Source organism: Lepidothrix coronata, unplaced genomic scaffold (genome assembly GCF_001604755.1).
Source record: "Lepidothrix coronata isolate B3197 unplaced genomic scaffold, Lepidothrix_coronata-1.0 Scaffold35, whole genome shotgun sequence".
NCBI classification, from domain to species: Eukaryota; Metazoa; Chordata; class Aves; order Passeriformes; family Pipridae; genus Lepidothrix; species Lepidothrix coronata.
The window spans coordinates 6,293,170-6,317,048 of record NW_016690215.1 but is presented as its reverse complement, the minus strand read 5'-3'; the positions used below and the strand labels follow the sequence as shown (position 1 = coordinate 6,317,048).

Genomic DNA, 23,879 nt, shown 5'->3' with positions numbered 1-23,879 from the left:
TGGTGATTCATGCTGAAGATAAATGTGAAACTAAATACACAGCATTTCCTGCATCTTCAGTTAAATATATAATTGTTGAAAAGATAGCCTGGAGCTTAATTTTTTTTCACATCAGTAAAACAGAGCTATGCTTTTTTAACATGAAAAGAAGGATATGTAAAGGGTGCCAAAAGAATTTCTATTTTGTGAAGACTGTGTGATTGCTTTCAAGGCTTAAAAAGCTTTTAAACAGCACTCTTTTTTGTTTCCTGTTAAAAAAAAAAGTAAGAAAACCCCTGCAGGTGTCAGTGGAGGGCCTAAATGAAAGCTGCATTTTTTCTGGAGGGTCAAAATTATCCATGGTGTAGTGGTACATCAGGAACTAAGGTTCTATTTTAGCAGACTTTAGTCAATATGGAATTTAAAATAGAGGCAGAACTTCGGAGACACTGCAAGGAGCAGTTTAAGTTTTGGCTCATGCTCCATCAAGCTCCGTCTCAGCTTTTAGGAAAATAACTGTCTCCTAGATCTCCTCCTTCACAGTTAGCAGGAGGATACACAGAAGGAAAAGCTACGACAAAGACAACAAATTGTTCCAGGATTTCTGTGTGTGGTATATAAACACCTCATGTACAGTTCTAACTGTGATAAATCTGTCAGACATAAATATGTTTTCTTAACATCAAGTCATAAAGTAAAAATGCTACATCTCAGAGAACCTACTTACCTTATAGAATATCAGCAAAAGATCATCCAGGTTTCCATGTAAATCTCCTACAAGAAACAAAAACATGTATTTTTTTTTCATTTTCTCACAGAGGAGGAAGAAACTGGAATTATAAAACTGGAATTAGTTAGTACTAACAAGTTTTCCCCCATGTGTTCCTTATGTATATAAAAGCAAAAAATGTCACTAAAAGACATTTTGAAGTATGATAGATCTCTACATACTAATGGATTTAAGTTTACTAAGTAGCTCTCTATGTACTGCACAACTGAACGCCAGTTTTAGGGACAGATTTTGATTGCTGCCAGCAGGATTTGATGGAGAGTGTCAAGAACTGGCCATGTTATTATGCCTCAGTGCTAAGGCCACAGGAACAACAGATTTGGCCCTTTCCAAGAGGCTTGTTTGGAACAGGCAGGGGGATTTCACCCCAACACAAAGGATCACTGCAGAATAGATCCCCTCTGCATGTAACTGAATTTCATGCTCACAGAGCCAGCCTTCTCATGTCTGACTCACCACCACAAAGCCAGAGAACAGTTTCAAAACCTATCTTGTGATAATTTGCTTTCCTGACCAATGATTAGGAAAAGAGAAGTGACATTTTTGCCCTGTCTTCATGTTGTCTTTGCAACTTTTTATTAATTGTGAGCCTGCTGAATTAATTCTAAGGGATTCTTCAAGCTATGACAGATATTCATCACATTTCAGACATATATTTAATCTGCATTATTAATTTGAAATTAAAAGAAAATGGAGAGAGGGATACCTTATTTTAACAAAATCAACATTTTGGACCAATTAGGCTTAAAAATTGGTCATTCATCTTCTGCAGAAGTTCTTTCTGGTTACAAAAGCTTTTAGTTTCAATACAGGAAAAGAATCCCTTTAGATGCTGCTTACACAGTGCAAATACAATACAAACATGAAGAAGTATGTTTTCTTAACAAGAACATATGAACAAGTATGAATCTGTGTTTCCTTGGTTTGGAGAGGGGTCTTGTTAGTTTGGTTAACAAATTATTGTTTATACAAGACCTCACTTAAACAAACCCTTTCCTGGCAATCAGAGTAGGACTATAACCACATCTTAAATAACATTTGTTCTGCATGTGTCACAGTACCCTTCCTTATACTACTTTACTATTACAGACAGCACACACTGATAGCTGTCAAGAGTTATGTCACCATTACTGTTCTGGTTTGGAGCTACTGCATTCGGTGGTGAGTCAGGATACTGCATCCCATTATTCATAATTTACAAAAGTATAGCAAAATAGATGGGCAATGAGCTCTTAGTTCTTTACTGTGTACACATCACATCATTCTGTGAGGCTAATTTGTTGGTTGTATAAAGGCTGATCCGTCCTCTTGGGTCTCCTCAGAAATCAGGGTTTATTATAATTTCAATTTATTTGAGATAGTCATGCTGTCAATTAAAGGTCTTTTTTGCCACCCATATTAAGCCCTTATTAAAATCATTACAGAGTAAATTATGATGGAGAGGTGAGACTTGCAGCAATCAAAATACTTGGTGGCATTTTAGAGGTGGAAGTGCAGGAGTATTTAAGCTACACTGCAGTGTTAGCTGAATGATACTGACTCAGAAATGTTAAACAAGAAAAGGAAAGAGGAGGTGAGGGACTTTCTTAAAATATACTTAGTATGACTCAGGAACTTTATTTTTGTTTGTTCCAATTTATGCATTTGTGGGGAAAACAATCAAATAAATAAAAGCATCAAGAACTTTCTTGTAATGGCAAAATTTGGAAATGTCTGTATCATTCTCTGACCACTTAGAATATCAACCCATAGCCCAAAGTATTTATCTTCTCTGGCACCTTACCACAGATAGTTATATCCTTGGAGTAGGAAGTTGAAAGATGGGTGATATTTGGCATCAACTTGAGAACTCTCCTGGTTTCACACAGTAGCTGCAGTACATAGTGGGGATGAAGCCGCTGGGAAAAAAAAAAAAGCAGGTAGAAAAGGAAAACTTCTTAGATTTAGCAATAGATCTCTCTGCTTTATTAATATCAGACATGTATCGCCAAAATTATTTATACTACAGACCTCCAGACACGATTACAGGCTGTATGGCTTAGTGCTGGGAATTAGGAACATTCATGGCTTTGCATTTACTTCCCCATGAATGGATATAGGGCCCTTAACAAACTTGCTTTACATATTTTCCCATTTTATTTATAGTGTACTGTTTCCACAGAGATCTGAGGGATTTTGGTAGCGGAGATAGATGAGTGACAGACTGACTTTTCAAGATTCATGTTTTTAAAGCAAACAGAAAAGGCCAGTCACATATAATCATTTCCCTAATAAAATGCCAACCATAGTAAAAAAAGGGAGAGCAGACAGTAAGGTGAAGTCTGGGTGAGTTCATTTATCATGCGCTTTATATTTGATACTTTTACAATCAGCCTCCACAGAAAATTACAGGAAAAAAGTAGTATTATTTAGCAAATTGAAAGGCAAGATAGACCTTTATCCCTTACATACAACACATTGTAACGCACAAATAATCATAAGTTCAAACAAAGCTGTGCCATGCATTTAATGCCTCCCTGCTCCACCCTCATGTTGGGAGTGGGCAGCAAAAGGGCTTGCTCAGGAATATAGAGAATCAGGAACAGCCTTCTCAGTGCCCTGGAAGCTGCAGACAGGAAGCTCTGGAGATTTGTGGTATCACTCTGTTCTGCTACATTAGCAATGCTTTATAGTCACTCTGCTGTTGCAGTGGAGTCTTGCACACTGGAATGAGGTGATTAACCCTTACACCTCAATGCCTCTAAAAAGAATGAGGTGGGGGACAAAAGAAAGAGGACCAAACAAGGAGCACTTTTAACCCAGAAAAAGATGATAGTTTCTATGTTAGCTTAGGACTCCTTCCCCAGTCCTCCACTCTCACTGCTAACCCCTGCCTTGCAGCTGCTAAGGGTTCCCATTCCATTTCACTAGTCCCTACTTCCTCCCCAGTGCTGGACCTAGTGGTCATGCAGCAAAGCAGTGAATCAAATCTAGAAAATGGTCTGGCTGAGAACTGACTGCTTTCATTTTATTGTGTTAGCTTCCAGCCAGATCAGTTTCCCAAGACAGCTCACCATGCACCTGTATGATCACATGGGCCTAGCAGGAAAGGGTAATGGGATATAAAGGAAGAGTGAAATATCTCTTTGGGCACCAGTTAAGCCATACATTGGATTGTGGAACTACACCTTGACAGAGATGTAAAATAAGTAAAAAGGAATCAAGCTAGTTGCAATTTACCTGTTTATTCCTGAAAGCATGAATAAGAGCATTGGCATCTCCAACAGTAAGGGGGAATGAGAGTCGTGGCCCATAATATGAGTCTGGAACATCAATTTTCTCTTCAAATTCTGTTATACGTAAGCATTCACCCACCACCTGAGGATCAGTAGGGCTGGTGGAAATGGGAGAAACTGGAACAAGAGGGAAAAAAACCAAAAAAGTAGAAACTGTACCAGTCCCCGTAGAGCTGTAACAGAAGTGACTGAATGTAACTGCTTTAATTGGTGCAGTATTACAGTGCCTAATTCCTGCCTTGTGTAGCGGAAGAGCTCCAGGTCTCCCCAGATTGTTTTGCAATACTAAAACCAACTGACCAAACACCCCAAAACCAAGACAAAAAACCCCAAACCCAACCAAATGAAAAAACAGGAAAAAAACTCTGTTCCAACAGCCAGTAGCTGTGATCAGGGTACAAAACATTCTGCACTGAAATTCTGGAGCAGTCTGCTCCCATAGGTAGTGAGAACCATCAGCTGGTACAGACTTCCTTCTCCCCCTGAAAAAAGGAGATACAAAAGTCATGGCTGATCATTCCATGACCATCATATGTTTAAAGTTCAACATTACACTTTTAATACAGGTTGTGAAGATTTATTTCCATTGCTTTATTTTCTAAGTAAAATTTTTAGGCTAAATAGCAGCATGTCAGGGATTATTTTAAAAGTCACCAACAAAATCCTATTTATTCACACTGGATTGCAAAGCACTCCTTGCTGATACAGCTAGGAAACAATTCCAACTTTTGGTTGGCTGCCATGAAACCATTGGATGAAATAAAGTAAACAAAAGTTGAGTGGTGAAAGTAGAGCACAGCTTCTAATTTTCCTGGAACACGGAGAAATCAGGAACATTGCTAATTGCTTCAATCCAGTATTTTCTTGACATACTCTGGAAACGTATCTGAGTGAACAGCAGATTTCAGTGTTTTCTTCTTGCAGATTGTCTTTATCATATATTATTCTTAAAGAGAAAACCAGACCCTAGAGGAAAGTGTTCTAACAGCTACTGTTGCAGAGCTGCTCTTGTGAGATGATTGTTGTAAACACCTTTTCTGGGCTACAGGTGAGTTTTCTGCAACCTTGATTTCAACTGGAAATAAATATGTATTATTTATTGCTGGAGGAATACCTGTAGCTATGACTCAAAACTCACAGCAGCCAAAACCAGCATGTGGCCTCCTAAATTATGAGATTCATAAAGGCCAACTTGTCTTGCAACTGGATAAAATCCATATTAAATAAATAAATAAATTCATAAAAATACACCCTGGATTAAAAAGACCCACCTTTTTATCAGCACTTCTGCTGTGAGCTGATTAGCACATTTAGTGCTAATGTAATGTTACACTCATCCATGTAAATGGATTAAGGCATCAGGTGACAGCAGGGTGCTCAGGGCTCACCGTTTCCACCAAGTACAGTTTGATTTGCAGTTTTCCACCACAGTTACAGCTTTGTCTGGCCAGACAACTGAACGCCCCCTATGGATTGAAATTGCTGGTTCACACCCAGTGATCAGCCAGGCACACCTGCACCAGTTCTTGTTCTCGCTCTGGCAGCAGTCTCTGGATGGCATCTCCCTCTGCACCCAACCTCTCAGGAAGTGTGTGGCTGCAGACCACGAAGTCAACTTCTCAGACCACCCAAATTCCTCATTTCTTGCCTGTTTTAGCCAGAGGCTCTCCTCATCTGACATGACTACTTCAGATTCAGTGGTCTTCTCAGTATTTCAAGCCTGGAAGATACTTGCCCATGCCTGATTCTACTCCTGCCTTCCCTTCCTCATGAAGCAGTCTTATCCATCACTTCCCCTCTGAACATGAACTTGCCTTCCTTGAAGTCTCCCTTCCATTTTGGCAAATGCCTAGGCTGGGAAACCCAGTCTCCTTCCCTGTAGAGCATATCTCTGCAAAGTACACCCCATTTTCCACTTTTGGATGAGTTGTCAAAAGCCAGTCATGGTTATTACCCTTAGAGTGCACTTACATCTCCTCAGGCAGTCTTTCACCTATTTTAAGGCTTCTTCCTGCACAGGATGACTGTCTCATCTCAGAGTGGTCGGTAATGGATGACCTAATGCAGCCTGGGGATTTGTACACTGGCCAATGAGTACCCCAGCTCATCACATGCTCTGTGCAGGACTAAATCTGAAGGATTCACAGAATCACAGAATACGCTGAGTTGGAAGGGACCCACGAGGATCATTGAGTCCAACTCTTAGCCCTGCACAGGACCATCCCCCAGAGTCACACCATGTGCCTGACAGCGTTGCCCGAATGCATCTTGAACTCTGTCAGGCTTGGTACTGTGACCACTTCCCCAGGGAGCCTGTTCCATTGCCCAGCCAGCCTCTGGGTGAAGAACCTTTTTCTAATATCCAACCTAAAGCTCCTCTGACACAAATTCAGGCAGCACTCATATCATTTTAGTATTGTAGTCAAAGCTTTCAAAGCTCTTTCAGTTTGTATTGAAACGCAAGGATGAAAAGTCTTGGCATGTCTAGTTCAGGTACATGCGTCAAGACAGAAGGAAACACTCTCTGCCAGCATCTTCATCTCTCCACTGGCTACCAGGAGCACAGGCAATGACCTGCTTTGTACTCTGACATCAGAGGTCTAGCCCAAGCTCAGTGAGTTGAGCCTTCACTATTAACAGACCCCTTACAACTACCCTACAGCCATATTCCATGTTAAACATGAAAGCCCAGAGCTAAGTGGAGTCAGTTTGGCCACAGAAAGCCCAAGGACCTGGTTCTCCTGACAAGACACCTCACCAGGGAAGTTGTTTGAGGCAAGTCAGAGCCACCACTGCCAAGGGTAACACTATTACCTTCACTAGACACTCACTGTTGGGGTAACAGGGAATTGGCTACTTCTGCAGTTCTGAAATCAGTTCTCTGTTCTGCCACCATCTGTGTGCCTTCAGATTAACCATCGGGGTACTGAGAGCACCTCTGACTCCTGAGAAGTGCTCTTACCTATGACAGATACTGATCCACAGCCATCAGGTCAAAGCCAAATGGTCCTTGAGACTACAAAGATGAAGATTTCTATAACACTTTAAACATTTGTTCCTTCACTCCATTATCACTATAAGCTGCAAGCAGCTGTAACTTATTCCCTACTGCAAGAATCACTCTATGCAAAAAATCTTGGCAGGGTGTTAAAGCTGTAAGGAAGGCATCATGGGGAGTGAAACTGCAGAAAACAACACCGGTTTTTTTGTTTCCCTTTGAAGAAAGGCTCCAGGAAGTGTGGTTCTTGTCCTGATGACCTTGAGAGGTACAGCCAGTAATGTCTTAGATTCCCAGTCCTACCATTTTTTCCAGGATGTGTTTGCAGCCTTCTCACCCTCAATGTGCCCACAAAAGAGTGAGTAAATGGGTCACCTTTTGCTGTAAAGACAGTTTCCAGCTTTCTCTGACCAGAGAACTTCCATTGAAAGTCTGAGTAGGTATGAACATTTTTTTGGGGAAAGGAGGGAGAAAAGCATAAGTAGAAAAGATTTTTATTCTTACTTCCCACAAATCCTTGCAAAATAACCTTTAATAAGAAACAGAACAAGAACAAGACACTCAGCTATATAATATCCCAATCACAAACTGTACTGACATCTTAAGGAGAATGAGAGGATGAAAAAAGCTGTAGGGTATAACAGATAAACAATCACATCAAAAGCACTACTGTGTTAATGAGACAGTGGCTGCTTTCTCTCTTTGAAAAACATAATCTGAAAAAAAGATTAAAAAGAGGAAAGTGACAAGATGAATACTGGAGATTGAGTGGTTTATATTGTAAGGAAAACCACAGATCACAAAATTTTCAGGTAGCTTTCTCATCACATACTGGGAAGAACAGGTAACCTATTCCCTGGTAAAAAGATTATATACTATCTTCTTGGAGATGGTTTTTGAACCACATGCTATCACTCTAATTTAAATGAGCACACACTGATTAAAAAAAAAAAAGGCCAGAGAATTGTGGGGTTTAGAAAATGCTTGGGAATAACAAAGTCAATTTGAAGCCTCTCTGCTTGTTATGTTTATGTTCACTGTGGTTCACATCTTAATGTTATGTTTATGTTCACTGTGGTTCACATCTTAAGACGGTGATTCAGCAGAAGTGGAAGCAGTTCCTTAAGAACAGTCTATTCAGCACTGGTTTTGCTTATATCAGTGGGGCTAGCTTGGGTGCTGCAAAGGTCACTCCCAGAGGCAAGCAATCAAGAGCTTAAAGTAAAGAATGCACACAGCCAGTAGTTGGACAACATAACCACAACTCACACAAAACACATTTTATATGCAATTTCTCAAAAAAAATCTAAGTCAGCTCCCTTGCATAGGCAGCCTTGGCCATCTCTCTATTAAATATGCACCTTACAGAATTTTTCTGTTTCATTTTGGGATCTATAACACGGAGTGTTGGAAAGGGGAAATAACAAACCAAGACAAAAATAAAGTCTTTGGAGCAGTTATCAAGTCTTAACAATGTCAGTCCTAACAGATGAAAGTTTTAAGCAAGTAAGACAAAGAGACACTTTACTATAAACCCTTAACCACATCCACAGTTCCCAATATTTACATGACCAGTTCACCAGTGCAGTGGTGACAAGGGGCAGCCCACAGTACCCTCCACCTCCACCCCTGTGAAGGTGAGGCTTGGATATCCAAGCCTCAGAAACAGCCTATGCATGTAGCAGTGTGCCCTGCACACTGCCCTAGCAAGTCACCTGGCACCTCACCTTTGTTCCTTCTGTCAGTAGACAGAGTTAATAAAGATGGATAAATCATATCTACAACAAGCAGCTGTAAAATTTTATCTGGATATTATAATGAAAATAGAGATTAACACTATTTTTCCAAATCTCAGACCTAGCACTACTATTTTCTTTCCCACTCAGGTGGAAAAGCTGAACAGAGGTGCACTATCAACACAAATAAATAGATAAAGTGAGCAGTGTCTGATTTTCTTTAAGTTTCCCAACTCTTTCCCAGGAGATTAAATGACTAAAGCAGATTTTTTTCTTTTAAGAATACAGCAGTAATGGGAAAAAAAAATCAAAGAAAGGACTATTGTGTCATCTACCTTGACTTTGGAGCAAGGCTCAAAGTAATTTATTTTTCTGCAGAGCACAGAGAGCATTAGGGACTCTAAAGTATTTAAGAAAGAATTGCCATTTCTACTGGTTATCATTAGAACACTGAACTACTTATGGTTTTGATGGTGGTTTTATCCTGCTATCAAAGTATCTTGTGCAAATTTTAATTGGAATAACCCATGGCTGGACCAGATGAAAGAGAAAGGGCATTCTCTTGTAATGCAATAAGGAGACAGCCTCATTTTTAACTCCTCTGAGATTAGATCTATTTTGAATTTATCCAGGGAAGTCATGTTTGTTTTCTGGACTTAAGAATCACTTTCAGTCTACAGTTTAAATTTATTTCATTTTTAATAATTCACATACTGATACATGTTTTGCAGTGATATCTAGAACAAATTAAATTAAAAAGTGGTCCAGAACTGCTGAAACAATAACAAAAAACAAAACAAACAAAAAGATGAAAAAGAAGAGCAGCCTCTTTGAAGGCAACCTCTTTGATTACATCTGCCCTCAACCAACTGCAGACAGCCTTTCTGAATAATCACATCTCATAGTTTAAGAAAACATGAATAGAAAGCTGTGAAAATTTGAGTCCATAGGACTAGCATGAGAAAAGCTGAAGGGCAGTAACATATAAGAAAGCACTCTGAGCATCTCTGACTATTCTCATAAGGACAACAGGTACCTGTTCTGACTTACATCTTGACTCACTGAGTAGATATTGAGCAGTGTCAACACTTACACGATCAAAATCATATTACAGTATTTGGCAAGTCAAACCTCAATCCCAGCATGTGCCATAGGCTGTAAACATCACATTCAAAATTAATTTTCCTCATATCAGGTTTTTCAAACATATTACTTTTATGTTTATCCTTACCTGAATCAAGATTAGTATAGTGATCCAGCATGAATGAAAAAAACTTGGATAGCTGAGTAAGAAAAAGAAAAGAACAAACACTGATCAGTTTAGGGGATCCAACAAGCATTAACATTCTCTTTCCTTACTCAATTACTAGCAATTTCCTATTTTGGGGGATCTAAGACACTACTGTATGTTTCTATACCATCAGCCTGCACTAATAACACAACTGGTGTCCTACTACAGAAGTAGCTGTCTCTCTTTCCTTCTTTGCTATGAATTCACAGATTGACACTATACAAATACATAAAATGTTCCAGGGCTGTATTGGTGCTGCTGACACTTCTGGGTGTAATTCAACTTGCCCATCACCGAGACTATTTGCTTAGACTTGCTTCATAGTCAGTAGAAAGCAACTGCTACAGTGCAGTGAACTGACTTTAGACACAGATGCTACGATGAACACAAAGGCCTAGAAGTTCCTAATTTCCTGTATTGACCCTAAAGGAAGCCTGGACTCACATGCTGAGACACTGTTGCACATATATTGCCTCACAGACACCGTTAAGATCACTCACAGTGTGGTGACCTGCTATCCCTGGCTACCAGAGCTGCTCTACAGGAACCTCCAACCTACGGTTGTATGGGCAGAACGGTGTCCTGATGCCTATGTAGTTATACACATATACATATATCTATGTATGTGTACACACAACTTAATTCACATGTGAGGAGGGGAAGTGGTTTTATTAATCAGGATCCAGCTTTGTAGGAAAAAAATAACCACAGCCCCATTTTATTTGTGCAACCTCAGTGCTTTGGGGATAACATAACTGCTTGTACAGGAAGAATGGAAGATTACAAACCTGTAGCTGATCTTGTTCATCAGCATATTCGATTGACCGGAAGATACTCAGAGAATAGCGGCGCCTCATCTCTATCCGGGCCATTGTTGCGCGGTACCACTTCTGGATGAGGATGGCGGCTTTAATGACTGTCAAAACAGAGGGCAATGCACTATACATGGATGCAGTGTCATCTACAATGGAAATACACATGCTGCCTTGGCAGAATTTTGCAGACAGACGACAAATTCAGTCCGTTGTGCACAGTCAACAAACAGTAAGATGAAACCCTGTAAAAGTTAAGACTGAAAAGCTGTTTCCTGGTAATACATGATGCCTTTACTGTTTCTGTCTTCAGACACGGATCCCAAACTAGCTGACTTGCTCAGGCCTAAAATGTCACTAAGCTTCCCCATTTCATTGTCCTGAAGACAGTACCCATGTAAGAAGTCGGTCGTCTATGACAGCAGATGGGCAGCATGTGTGTTATGGGAAGGTGAGGAAGGGAAGAGAGCAGTTTGGCCTACCAACAGAATGTATTTCTCTATCAAAGATGCAGTAAAAAACTTCAGATTTTGCAAGCTGTAACATGAACCATGCAATGACAGCATTTGCAACAGCCTCTTCTACCAGGAAGTTTTTTCCTGCCCAGCTGCATCAGCAAGCCATCAAAATTCAAACACTAGGATAAAATGTTAACAAATTATATTGAAGGACAGAATATGTTGCTTAAACAGACAAGCCAAAAGGCATGCAGGTGTATCTTTGGCTAGCTTGGTGAACAAAGGAACTACTTCCCAAGAATTCAATGGAAGTTGTCAGAAGAGCATTTTTGACTATGTGCTGAATACACGTTCCACTCAGCACTTTAAGAAGTTGTGTCTACTGTTGTCTCAGTCTAGAAAACTTCTGTTAACTTCACCGAAGAACAATCACCAGGACTGCAGCATGGAGGAAAGAGCCTGCTGCCTACAGGCCCCATTCATGCCACAGAGAGATCACATTCCTTTAGCTGCTCAGATAAAAGTTTATTAACAAATAACAATTCATGCTAATACTTTTTCCTCTGCAAAACACTAAAGAAAAGCTCCGTACTAGAGGGACAACAGTTTACACTAATCAATTATTTTAAGTGATCACCAGGAATTTTGAGACTAGGATGAATGGAACCCCTGAGTGAGAATGTTTTCTTTTCTTAAACTGATAGCTATGCAGTTAAAGAAAAACCTCAGTGGAAAAGTGATTCTATTAATAAATGTATAACATTAAGGAAGTCTTTTTATAAAAATGCTCACATATGCTATAACAACACATCGTTTGCGTATTTTACCATTAATGAGTATACAGTATAGTTAAAGTGGTAAAGTTTTCTAGTCCAGACAAGACCAAAATCAGTAAAGACTCCCATCCTGTAGATACCACACTCATCCTAGAAAAATCCTCCTGCCCGAAGGAAATGTGATCCTTATATGGCTAAGAACATCCTTCATACCCTACATAAACTCTAAGATTTCTTTTATTTTATGTTCTTTCTGGAATCCCCCACCACTACAGACCTGAAAGCTTGACACATCACAGCAAGGCTGTCACCAAGGTTTCTGTTTAGAAGAAAAAGGGGCAAAGCACAGTCACCAGCACAGAAACTGAATTCCAGCATCAGAGCCATTAAACTTCCCATTAAACCCCTCTGCGTTGCTTAATGGTCCTGAGCACTTAACATGGCACAATTCCACGGGCATCACATAAGAAAGAGACATATCAGTCACTGTGGTTAATGTTGCAAATCTAACAGAATATTTCCTGTCTTTTTTTTTTAATTGTACTTATTGCAGTGCTATTATTCTCAGGACTGAATCAGAACATGGTTTTCACACATGGCTAAACTGCATCTGTAAAAAAAATTGTTGTCAGTTGCAGAAGGTCTCTACACCAGCAAGTACCTGGTAAATTCATGTTATTAATGCATTAAAGGGTTGTACAGCCTCAGGCTGCAGACAGAATGATGGTTCAGCATCACTTGACTAATGTTGAAGTATAGAAGGAAAACCACCCAGCGAGAAGACAAAACACTGCCCAACAAGCACACAAAATCATAAGCCAGCATTGGGCTAATCAAGTCTGCCCCACATCCATGTGTGTTGATGGTTGTAGACTGAGAAAGAGAACAGCTTCTCATGCCCACTCCAAGCTTATATGCTCTCAGAAATATTCCCAAGTAGCTCATCCCCACGGCCTTGCAAGGCACATATATGCACAGCATGCAAACTGAAAGAGGAAGGGCTGCCTCCCAGTTACAGGTAGGTCTGTGACTCCAGATGTTTCCAGATGCTATAAATGCCAAGTAGCATCCACAAAGCTGAGGGCTACTCTTAAACCAGTCAGCTTGGATCCCTGCAGCCATGAGTGAGAGCTTCCTACTTTGTAGACACCAGTTTACTGGGACTTGTGTCCTGGTTTGGTAGCCAAAAAGAACCTTCCTTTTGAACCATGGTTGCTCAGCATAATAATGTCCTAAGACACTACACAGTGCCATGTAACATGGCTCTCTGCAGACCTGTAAATTGTGCTTTAATGACAAATTTTGACAGAGAACTAGAAGGGTCTGAAAAAAGGTTTGAGTCAATCCTGCCTGTGCAGAGCCTTGTGTGTTCATTCCAGAGTGGGGTATCATTAAAAGCAGGGGGAGGATGCATAGTTTAATTAAACATTTAACCAGGTACTGTGGAGACTTTCAACTGACAGCCTCAGTAATTGTCAGTGAGAATGACAGGCCAGGCACTTGGTAGGCCAGAAAACCGATTCTGATAGTCATTGCAATAGCTGTGCTTCATCACACTTCTTTCATAATCAGTCACCCACCAGCAGAGAAATTGGGGCAGTTTGCCCAGGAATCCTGTGGTGTGAAAGGCCATAACAGGTCCCCCTCTTACCTTATCCTCTAAGCTTTGCCAGTGACACAGTGAGCACAGACACATCTGAAATTTAGCTTCTGTCCCAGATGCTGTGAATCTTTTACAACCCAATCTGCTGATGTTAGAGGTGGTCTGAAGTTGCCTTCCAACCTCAGCCAGCTTCTAAAATCTGTGCACTCTTTTAAAAAGAAAATAATTTTCTCTGAATGAGTATTTTGACAACACAATTGTGGGGAAATGTTACCTTGCAATCCTCTTCTAGTGTTACAGAGAGAACAACCACTTGCCCTGAAGACAAAGGCAACACTCACCTCTCTCTGACCTTCTGTCAGGTACAGATCTGTTGCAGCCCATGGTTCCAATGCTGCTGCCTATCCGTTTTAATTGCTGCTGATATGGAGCATGTTCCTCTCAGCTGTTAGCATTACACACATTTCCTGTGCTGTTCCTTCAGTGATGAGGACTATACCCCTCCGGGCTCCTCGGCTCTTCCCCAGCACTCCTGCCAGGGAGGAGATTGGGAGGGAGGGAGAAGGAGAAAAAAACAAAAGTGTTTGACAACACAGAATCTGAAATACCTACAGCACAATTGTACAGCACATCCTACACAAACTGGACCTGATGAACCATACTAGGTTTCTTTTTCACATCTGATTACTATCAGCTTCCATTGAAAAGAATTTGACTCAGTAATTAATACAGTTTACTTCTTACATGTTAGCTTAAGGTTAACAGGTTAGCTAAAAGTGCACCAGTCATTTCTTAATCAGAAAAATTGCTATTTAAAGCCTTACTACTAGGGACAAGGGACTACAGAGTCATGTTACTGCAGAATTTTAAAGACTTTAAATTACATTTGATACTACTGCTAAAAAAACCCCAACCCTCAGCCCTCCTAACACTCTATGGATGTTAAAAGGTGCCCTACCACACTATTTATCACTTTATCCCTCAGTGTCACCACCACCATATCTACCAGGAGAAATAGTGCCATAGCAAATCACTTCATTATCAGATTTCATTTAAATAAAACATTCAATTTTCTGTTGCTTATCTACTGAAACAATTCAAAGGAAAGATTTTGTTTCATTAAATAGATGAACAAAGTCCATTTTGAAGTGAAGTCTTTTGGGGTTTTGTCCTGGCACTTGCTCAGCTCTTCACTAAGTAATATCATTCACTAATGCAATACATTCCCTAATCAACAAGTTCAAAGGAATACAATTCCCCTGAGATACAAAATGGATCAATTTCTAAGTAATAAGAAAGTCACGGATGCTCTGAGATACTGAACTTTGTTTTAGCTAAAGATTTCTTATGTGATCACACTGCCCCCTCTCTCTCCTTGTCTCCAGGGTTACATGTCTTACATCTAAATTATTCCATTTGTTGTTTTGTTTCATTGATATTCCTTTTAACTTGGGGTTTAAAACAAAGAAGAAATTCACCAGTATAAAATGAATGCTTAACTACTATTTTCCTTTGGCTTTACTAGCAGAAATAAAATGAACAGGAGGATACAAGACAAAAAACCCCACAAAGGCATTACTAGCTGATCTTCAATTTCAATAATTAGAAAACATTTATAGTTGTGGGACTATATGTGTAGTTTTCTACATTCGTTGTTATGTACGATATCCTGTGATGTCATGTCATTTCACGTTAATATCACACAAGTCCTTACAGGTCTGGGGCTATTTTTCAGGGTCCCACAACACAAGTGTATCCTACACTTGAGCTGGGTCTCACACCTTATGAGTCAGTAATTATTTCAAAAAAAGAAGGATTTTAATTTTTTTCTCTACAATGAACTGCTTTACTTCCCTCTGAAGGAGCTATCATGAAATACAAAGAAGTGCTGTTATATTAATTTTGAGCCAAAGTCTTTGACAGCATCAGATATGGCACTTTGCTAAAAGCTCGAATTTGTTTTCTCTCCAAACAATTATTGCTCTCCTGTACACTATCTCCTCACTTGTCCTCTTAGGAGAATCTCATCTTCATTAGTCCATCAAACAAGCCAGCCATGACTTGAATTGTGATCAGAAGAATAGAACTTACAGTCTAAGTCCTACTGCAGCGAGACTGTCTTGATTAAAGGGCAATGCAACTGGGCAATGGGAGCTCCAAACAGAACCATCATTCCTCTCAGGGCTCCATCCAAACCACAGCAAGCAATGGGCTGACCCAAGGAATGGGGGTCTGAATCACCTTCATACCCTGCTTTCAATGACTTAAGCTTTTCTCCCAGTCATCCCCACTCTTTCCTTCACATACCTCTAAACTCATGGACTTGTAGCACCTCCTTGAGCAAAGAAATAAAAAGATAAATGTGGAAGCCCAGGAGAGGTTTGACTACGAGCAGTGGAAAAAAGACATTGAAATATGCAAAAAGATCTGCGAAACCCCGGATGAAAACACCCTCTCCACGTTCATATAAAGAAACGAGACTGTTGATACACCCTGCGTTCATGTTCAAGTTTAATGTTCATTGTACTTCTACCCTTTATTGTACCCTAAGTCCCCAGTTGTAAGAAAAATCCCTCAGCATTGTGTACCCCAGTTCATGTCCTTCTCCCTGACTGGGCTAGAAGTGTCGCATTGCAGTCACTAATTAATTAGTAATCCCTTGTTTGAATATTTCCTCCCCTTTTTTCCTTCTTATTGGCCTGTATTAGCATGCTCCTCCCCAGTTCCTCCCCTCCTTCCAGCACTTTCAGTCCTTACCCTATATAAGCTGAGTTACCCCTTCAATAAAGGACCATTTTATCGTCCATCTCCAAAGTGGTCGAACCCCTTTTTCCTCTGGGCTGCGTCAGATGGAGACACAGAGACAGAAATTTTATTGTGACAGCAGAAAATGAAGACTGAAACATATTCCTCCGAGCTTGGAGGAAAACTTGCACAAACATATCCTATCATTAAACCTCTTAAAAAGGCCAAATCTGACCGTCAGTGAGCTTGTCCGGGGGAGTAATCATCACCTTCAGTCCCAAATATCTGCATTCTAAAATGGACATAGCAAACATTCACCTACCTTTTCCTGATGGCTTTTCAGTTGGCTACAGAGACATCCTGGCTGTCAACCCACATGCCCAGACTCCAGACCATGAGAGTAATTTCTGTGAGCTACTTACTATGCAGTGTAACAGTGTCTGGCAAAGAATCATTTGCCATCCCAAAATTCCCCCCAAATGTTGGCTGATGAAACAAAAAGCTGGGATTTTACCAAGATATTGAAAGAGATACAAGGTAGCTGTATGAGAATTTGGGACACAGCGCTGCATTAACATTCTGGATACTATACCACTGATTTACGTTAAGAAAGAATCTGGCATGTTGACTAAAAAGCAGGCAGTAATTCAATTTCTACAAGCCAGTGATCTCTCCCAGTTTTAGACATAAGTTCAAGAAATTGCTACATTTCTCTCAGTTCAGCAAAAAGGCAATTTTGTCATGGACAGGCTCTGAAGACACAGCCCATCCACTGAAGCAAAATAAAGTGTCTCTGCAGTCATGCCAATAGACATGCACAAAGCTAAGCCAGTGGCACATGCTGCTCTTTTCTGGATAGGAGTTGCCGAAGGCATACTCTGAAATTTGGGGTTCAGAACCAAAGCTGTCAAGAGCCTGATTTACAGAGATAATGAACCAGCATAATTTGATCTAGATGTAACAGGTGCAGCCCAAAATCAATCATGCCTCCAGTTTGTCAGTCACGTAAAGACCAGGCTGCATCAAGAATAATAGGAATCTTGTAAAGATTTATAGCTGACTTTTAATGAAATCAGACAGCAGGTCCTTTGGGCAGAGAGCCATCCTTTCAAGCACACTTTATCTTTTAAATTAGATGAGCTGTGCTATGGGCAGACAAGTATAAGCTAGGTCAAGCCTAAGGATATGGGAGACATATGAGTAAGAGACGCTAGGTTTTAAGTTCTTATTCCTGCATATTTCCATTTGTTTCTTACCTTTGATAAACAAAAATGAAAGACTTCTCCTTTTATTTTGGTTGGGATGGAGTTTCTGTAAGTATGCTACTTCCCCTACAGGTTGTTTCAATGGCTATCTCCAGCAATGTGCCTCCTTGCACTACTCACCCCTTTCTCAACCATATTTGTGAACAGGTAGCTATGATCTCCTCCCATAACATGTCTTAGAAGGTACATGGAGTTGCAGAGGTGCTGAGACAGGAACAGTTTCCTGCATAAAGATCAGATGGATGGATGGGTGGATGCTTCCAATGACAGAGGCTTTCCTTTGATGCCATCTTATCCATTGTTTAGTTTACTGTGACTCACAGATTTCCTTTAGAATTGTTTTCTTTTGGAAATGAGGACTGCAGAGAACTGAGAGATGCTATAACATGGTTTTGTGATGGATTTGCTTCTGTGTATTGCTGAGGGAATGAAGCTGGAAAGAGCAAAATACCCTAGAGAGAAGAACGTAGACATTAAAAGACAACATCCAGGTCAGGACCTGCACAAGGACAACTCTTCCAAACTGTCTTGTTACAATTGTCAAGGATGGGAATCTAGAGATGAGTTAAAGATTTCATTAGCTAAAAGACCCATCCTGTGGAAAGTGGGATGAAGCTGCCACTGTAAACCAGCAGAATGAAATGGAATCTGGCTATGACACAAGAGCTGTAATTTTGACACCAACACTGAATTTGGTCTGCCAAAGGGCTGATATGAGAACATCAAACACAGGCAAATCAATATGTGTTAAGGTTTCCATTATTTTACATCCATGGTACAAACTAAGGGGGACTTCCAGTGATTATATATATCTGAAATAAAGAAGCAAGGAAGCCTTTTTGTTAACAGTTAATTTCTTTAGCCTGCTCAGAAAAGCAAGGCTAGTCTCAATATAGAACTGATGGAATAATTTCTATCAAGTGGCCATGTTGATAGACCTCAGTGTTGGGGCCAGGAATCAATAGGGAATGGATGTAGTAGCATACAGGAGAGCCAGCAAAGCTTGGAAGTGAATAGGATGGAGACAGACCAGTTTTTTTAAGGTGGACTTATATTCCTGAGCCAAAAAATGCACTGCAAAAAGAAATAAAAGCAAGAGCAGCAAAGGTGTGAACATGCAGAGATTGTTCAAGCAATTGTTGAGTTCAGGAACTACATGCAAATCCAAAGAGAATCTGTAGAAAAATGATGGAAGAATGCCAGTTCATGTTATTTATAATCAAAAAAGGATACATTTACACAAAACATTTTCACTTTTTTGTGCAGAAAATAACCAAACAAAGCAAGCAGCCTCATTTTTTTTTTGTGCAAGACTTTGATCAGAATGTTTTTTAAAAAGAGGCAGAGTATCAAATACAAGTGTACAAATGGGGTGCAGATCACCTTGAAGAATAAGCAAAGCCATCATATCACTTTCTGGAAATTTTAAATGCCTCTAGGGGGAGATTCCTCTAGGACACAAAGAGAAAACTGAAAATCCTGAAGCAAAGTTGGTTCTAGTAAACTGTATCCAACTGGAGCATGAAAGTTAACACACTTTAAGCAAAAAAGCTGGATCACACATTGTCCTGCAGTTAATGAGCAGGCTCTTAATGACATGCTGAAAAAGCAAAGCTTCAGAATAAATATGTGTTGAAATACGAGCCACTTTAAAAATTAAATTCACGCTTTAGTATGGTTTTAATAAAATTTAAGTTAGGCATCAGAACAAGGTTAAAAAATATCATCATAAAAATTATTTTTCCTAAAACAGAATACATGGAATACAGTAGTCTCAAAACTATTTGATCTCACCTGTACTAAGAAGTTCTGGATGACTGATTCAGTCCAGGTCAGACTTTAGTGTTTGAAGCACACTGATTTTTCTCAGGGTAAAATCATAAATAGTCCCACATTCAACTGTCATTTTGTAAATATACTATTTAAAAGTGAGTTAAAAATATATATATACCCCACCCAAACATATTACTTTTTATTCTTCCTGCGTCAGCAATACTGAGATTTATTCTGCAAGAGTACCTTTAGAAGATTCTTTTTTTTTTAAGAGAAAGCAACTCCTGAGGGGTGCAGCTCTGCAGAACAGGTGCTCCAATTTTCTCTGGGGCTCTGGAGCTCAGGAGCTGCAAGGCACTTGCTCTTCACCTACTTATACAGCTTCCCGAGAGGAAATTTCTTGAACGCTGCTCTTCAGAAACAGCCAGGGGAAAATGCTGTTTTCATCGTCCAAGCTGGTGTGAAAGCTCATGGCTGCAGCCCTCCAGCTGTGCTGTACGTGTGCTGTAGCAGAGCTGTTTTGTAACCATGCCTCCTGAATCTCAGGCAGAGAGAAAGGGATGGGCTGAAGTTGCCTGCTTCACATCTGAAGTCACATGATCTCTTTTGGCCTTTCTGCTGTGTTGAGGCAATGATTTGCATTTTAGCAGATCCAGCACACCAGAAAAAAACATAAGGCTGTCCAGGTATTTGGTCATCTGATGTGACTGGCATGCTTATGAAAGCCCTTAAGGAAAGAAATACTGCATTTACCACAAGGCATTGTATCTGCATGCTAGTGATATAGGTGTTCTCCAAACAGTCATACAGAATCACAGAATATGCTGAGTTGGAAGAGACCCACAAGGGTCATCAAGTCCAGATCCTGGCCCTGGCCAGGACCATCCCCAAGGGTCTCTCCATGTGCCTGAGAGTGTTGTCCAAATGCTTCTTGAACTCTGTCAGGCTTGGTGCTGTGACCAATTCCCTGGGGAGCATGTTCCAGTGCCCAATTACCCTCTGGGTGAAGAACCTTTCTCTAATATCCAATCTAAACCTCCCCTGACACAACTTCAGGCCATTCCCTCGGGTCCTGTCACTGGTCACCAGAGAAGAGATCAGTGTCTGCCCCTTCTCTTCCCCTCACAAAGAAGTTGTAACTGCAATGAGGTCTCCCCTCGGTCTCCTCCAGGCAGAACAGACCAAGTGCCCTCATCTGCTCCTTATACAGCTTCCCCTCAAGGCCCTTCACCATCTTCACTGCCCTCCTTTGGACACCCTCTAATGGCTTCATATCTTTCTTATATTGTGGTGCCTAAAACTGCACACAATATTCAAGGTGAGGCCTCACCAGTGCAGAGCAGAGTGGGACAATCCTCTCCCTTGGCCAGCTGGCGATGCTTTGCAATGTCCCCCTGGATACAGTTGGCCCTCCTGGCTGCCAGGGCACTGCTGACTCATATTCAACTTGCCATTGGTCAGAACGCCCAGGTTCCTTTCCGCAGCACTGCTTTCCAGCATCTCATTCCCCAGGCTGTACATATATCCAGAGTTGTCCCAACCCAGGTGCAGAATCCAGATAATGGGACAAGTATGAAGCACTCAAATCTTATGTTCAGAAGCACTGCACTAATGCTTGTACACTTCATTTCTTCATGTGCATGCACATGTTCTCACCATAAATGCATGATTGGAACTCTGTGGACTCAGTTCATGTTTTGGCTCGTCTGCTCCTTGTGTGATTACCAGGAAGGGATCGGGCAAGCCAAGAACGCTGCAGCCTCGCTTCCCTGTGCGGTCAGGAAGACGTGGTTTTGCGTGCTCTGACATCAAACCCTGACCCCTGGCAGCCGGGCCCAAATCTCTGACCCAGCTCATCTCCATGCTGACCCCTGACTCCGTCACTACAGAGGTGCCCAGGGAGGGGCAGAGCCATCACGTCCAGGGTGATTTGTTACTGCCCACTGCTAACACAACAGCCCCTGAGCAGTCTGCTCCACCTGGCAGTGTATCCATAGCATGGGGACACTACGATTTTGGACACATAGCCCAAGAAACCACTCAAAACTAGGAGGTGCCAGTAGAATTATGATATTGTAATATCACCAGTACAGTCTTGGGCCTAGTCCTCAGCATCACTCACCCTCATCAGGCCACCTTTCCCCCAGGCTTTCCTGCCACCCCACTCCAAAAGCCAGGGAGGGGCTGCTTTCTGCAGTACAGTGATGGAACAGAGCACAGCAGCCACTCCTGTGGGGCCAGGGAGGGGGCCTGCAGATTCAAAGAGGACCAAAAATTATAAAGCATGCTGTGGTGGGAGAAAGCTCCATGTGAATGGGCACAAGACGGAAATCACTGTGCCTCTTGCTCTGAAACCTCTCCAGGTGATGGAGTCCCATCAGAACTGGATAGGGAGCAAAAGACTTATGAGAACAGCGGTAAACAAAGAAAGCTCTTCACACTCCTGCCCCTGCCCCAAAGGTCTAATGATACCATAATATGGTATTTTCAGGAAACTTTTACCATCAGTCTGGTGACAGTTCTGTTTTGGCATCAACAACCACTGTAAAGGACAGAATGATCAATTTTTTTTGAGACGGACCTTTATTAAGATGCAAAAGACATCTAAAATGCCAAACCAGCAAAGCAGAAGACATATGATTGACTGAGCTAGTCCTTTAAGGTTCTGGACTCCCAGATACAACCTTCCACTTTCAAAGCTGTTCTTCTCCTTTGAGACGAGACAGTAAATGGAAAGCACACCAAGCGCAATAATTCTGCACGGCCCAGAAGAGTTTTGATATTTGTTTTTCTGGCAGGATGCATTTTCCCTGATCAGAGTTACAGTAGCTAATCATTTATGTATGATCAGGCTGTTCTGCCAAAATGCATGCAAGCAAAAATACATCACAACCTCTTTCCACTCCACTCTTGGGATACACATTATTTATAAACATTTACTGTACCTGATAAATTCATCTCTATTGCCATTTACCAAGATCTCTGCATAAGGAGAGGCTACAACGTTTGCTCCAGTGGCCAAAAAATCCATCAGAAACATTTCATCCAAGATCAGTGGGAGAGAGATCAAACCCTTAGCAGTTAGGTTCTTCAGGACATAAAATCTCCACTGCATATTTTCTTTTGTTACTCATGGAAGTCCTCCATCCTCTGTCTCAATGATCTGATATGACCAAGCAACCTGATAAAGAGTCAGTCTTGCTGGACTGAGCCACCTCTCCAGTTACCTATGGGGATCACAATAACATGCAAATTGAGGAAACAGAAATGTGCTTTCCAAATTAACCTTTCCTGTTCAAGTCCAAGGAGATAGGCCGTACCAAACAATGCCATTTTCCTTTCTACAAAGGCAAAGAGAACGTACCATTCCCACCAACAAGGTCACACATACTGCTGCTTTTTTGCTCAGCAGTCATGTATCACATGCACATTTAATAGGCTGAAAAGAGTTTTAGCATCAACAGCTGTAACAGAGAGTAGGCCAACAAATTCTGACAATATGTGGTTAATCAGTCTAGAATGACAAGGAAAAACCTGGTGATGTTGCTAGTGTAGAAACTGGGACATCCTTTTACAGGCAGCCCTTGTGATGTAATGGCATACATTCTGTTTTCCAAATACTTCAGAAACATTAACCTCCTGAGCAAGCCTTCATGCAGGCATTCCACATACATAATTCAAATTCTGCTTTAGGCTTATTTCTCAGAAGCACCCACTGCAAAGTGATGTAACTGATATTTTTCAAAAAGACTGAAGATAATCACAGTTGAAGTGAATGTGCTCCTTCTAAGCTCTAACTGTGATTTCTCCTCCTCTTGCTCTACCAAGGTCAAAGAAGTATTTTTATGTGACTCAACAAAGTGTTTTAAAGTACTAGCCAGGGGACAAGTTCCTGACTAAGAGACTTTGATGTCCAGTCCCAACCAAAAAGGAAAAAAAAGAATAGAAAAAATGAAGAAAGAAATAAATATCCAGAACAATTTTAAACTCAGTCAGTAAGATGACAGAAATCTGTGCTCACACATTAGAAGGAGTAGGTTAATTTGTGTGAACAGAAAAAGAAATGTCCCCCCACTGACAATTCTGGGTGAGAAGGTGAAAAAAAGGCATCAAAATTAGCATCCTTGGCAAAAAGCACACAAAATCAGAAATGTGAAAGAAAGGCAGTGGTAGGGCCTCAAAGCTCCTGAAGGCCAAGAAACCAGACCAGAACACTATGAAAGCATCAGGATACCTGCTGTAAAAAAATTAAAAAATTTTTTTTCGAAAAAGGAAATTTTCCCAAATTATCAGATGAATGCTGATTATTTTGGGAAGCAGTGACTAATGATCTAATTTGCTCAAGTCTACCTCCGTCACGTTAGCTTCAACCTTCACT

General features: G+C 40.8%; 1 protein-coding gene across 11 annotated transcripts in view; it reads right to left on the bottom strand.

The window, feature by feature from the left end:
- The window catches only part of PPEF1 (protein phosphatase with EF-hand domain 1), a 40,034-nt gene that overhangs the window by 14,200 nt on the left and 1,955 nt on the right, over window positions 1–23,879 (bottom strand). For 5 of the 11 annotated variants that reach the window (XM_017812257.1, XM_017812266.1, XM_017812267.1 and 2 more), the window contains exons 2-7: window positions 14,060–14,250; window positions 10,858–10,985; window positions 10,010–10,061; window positions 3,989–4,161; window positions 2,553–2,667; window positions 707–753 (exon numbers count right to left, since the gene is read on the bottom strand). In XM_017812257.1, the coding sequence (XP_017667746.1) occupies window positions 707–753; window positions 2,553–2,667; window positions 3,989–4,161; window positions 10,010–10,061; window positions 10,858–10,985; window positions 14,060–14,102 (558 nt within the window). In that variant the 5' untranslated portion in view covers window positions 14,103–14,250. Of the gene's footprint in view, window positions 1–706; window positions 754–2,552; window positions 2,668–3,988; window positions 4,162–10,009; window positions 10,062–10,857; window positions 10,986–14,059; window positions 14,251–16,475; window positions 16,559–17,848; window positions 17,866–19,522; window positions 20,039–23,879 lie in introns of those variants that run through there. The other 6 variants (XM_017812258.1, XM_017812262.1, XM_017812264.1 and 3 more) reach the window with 3 other exon arrangements.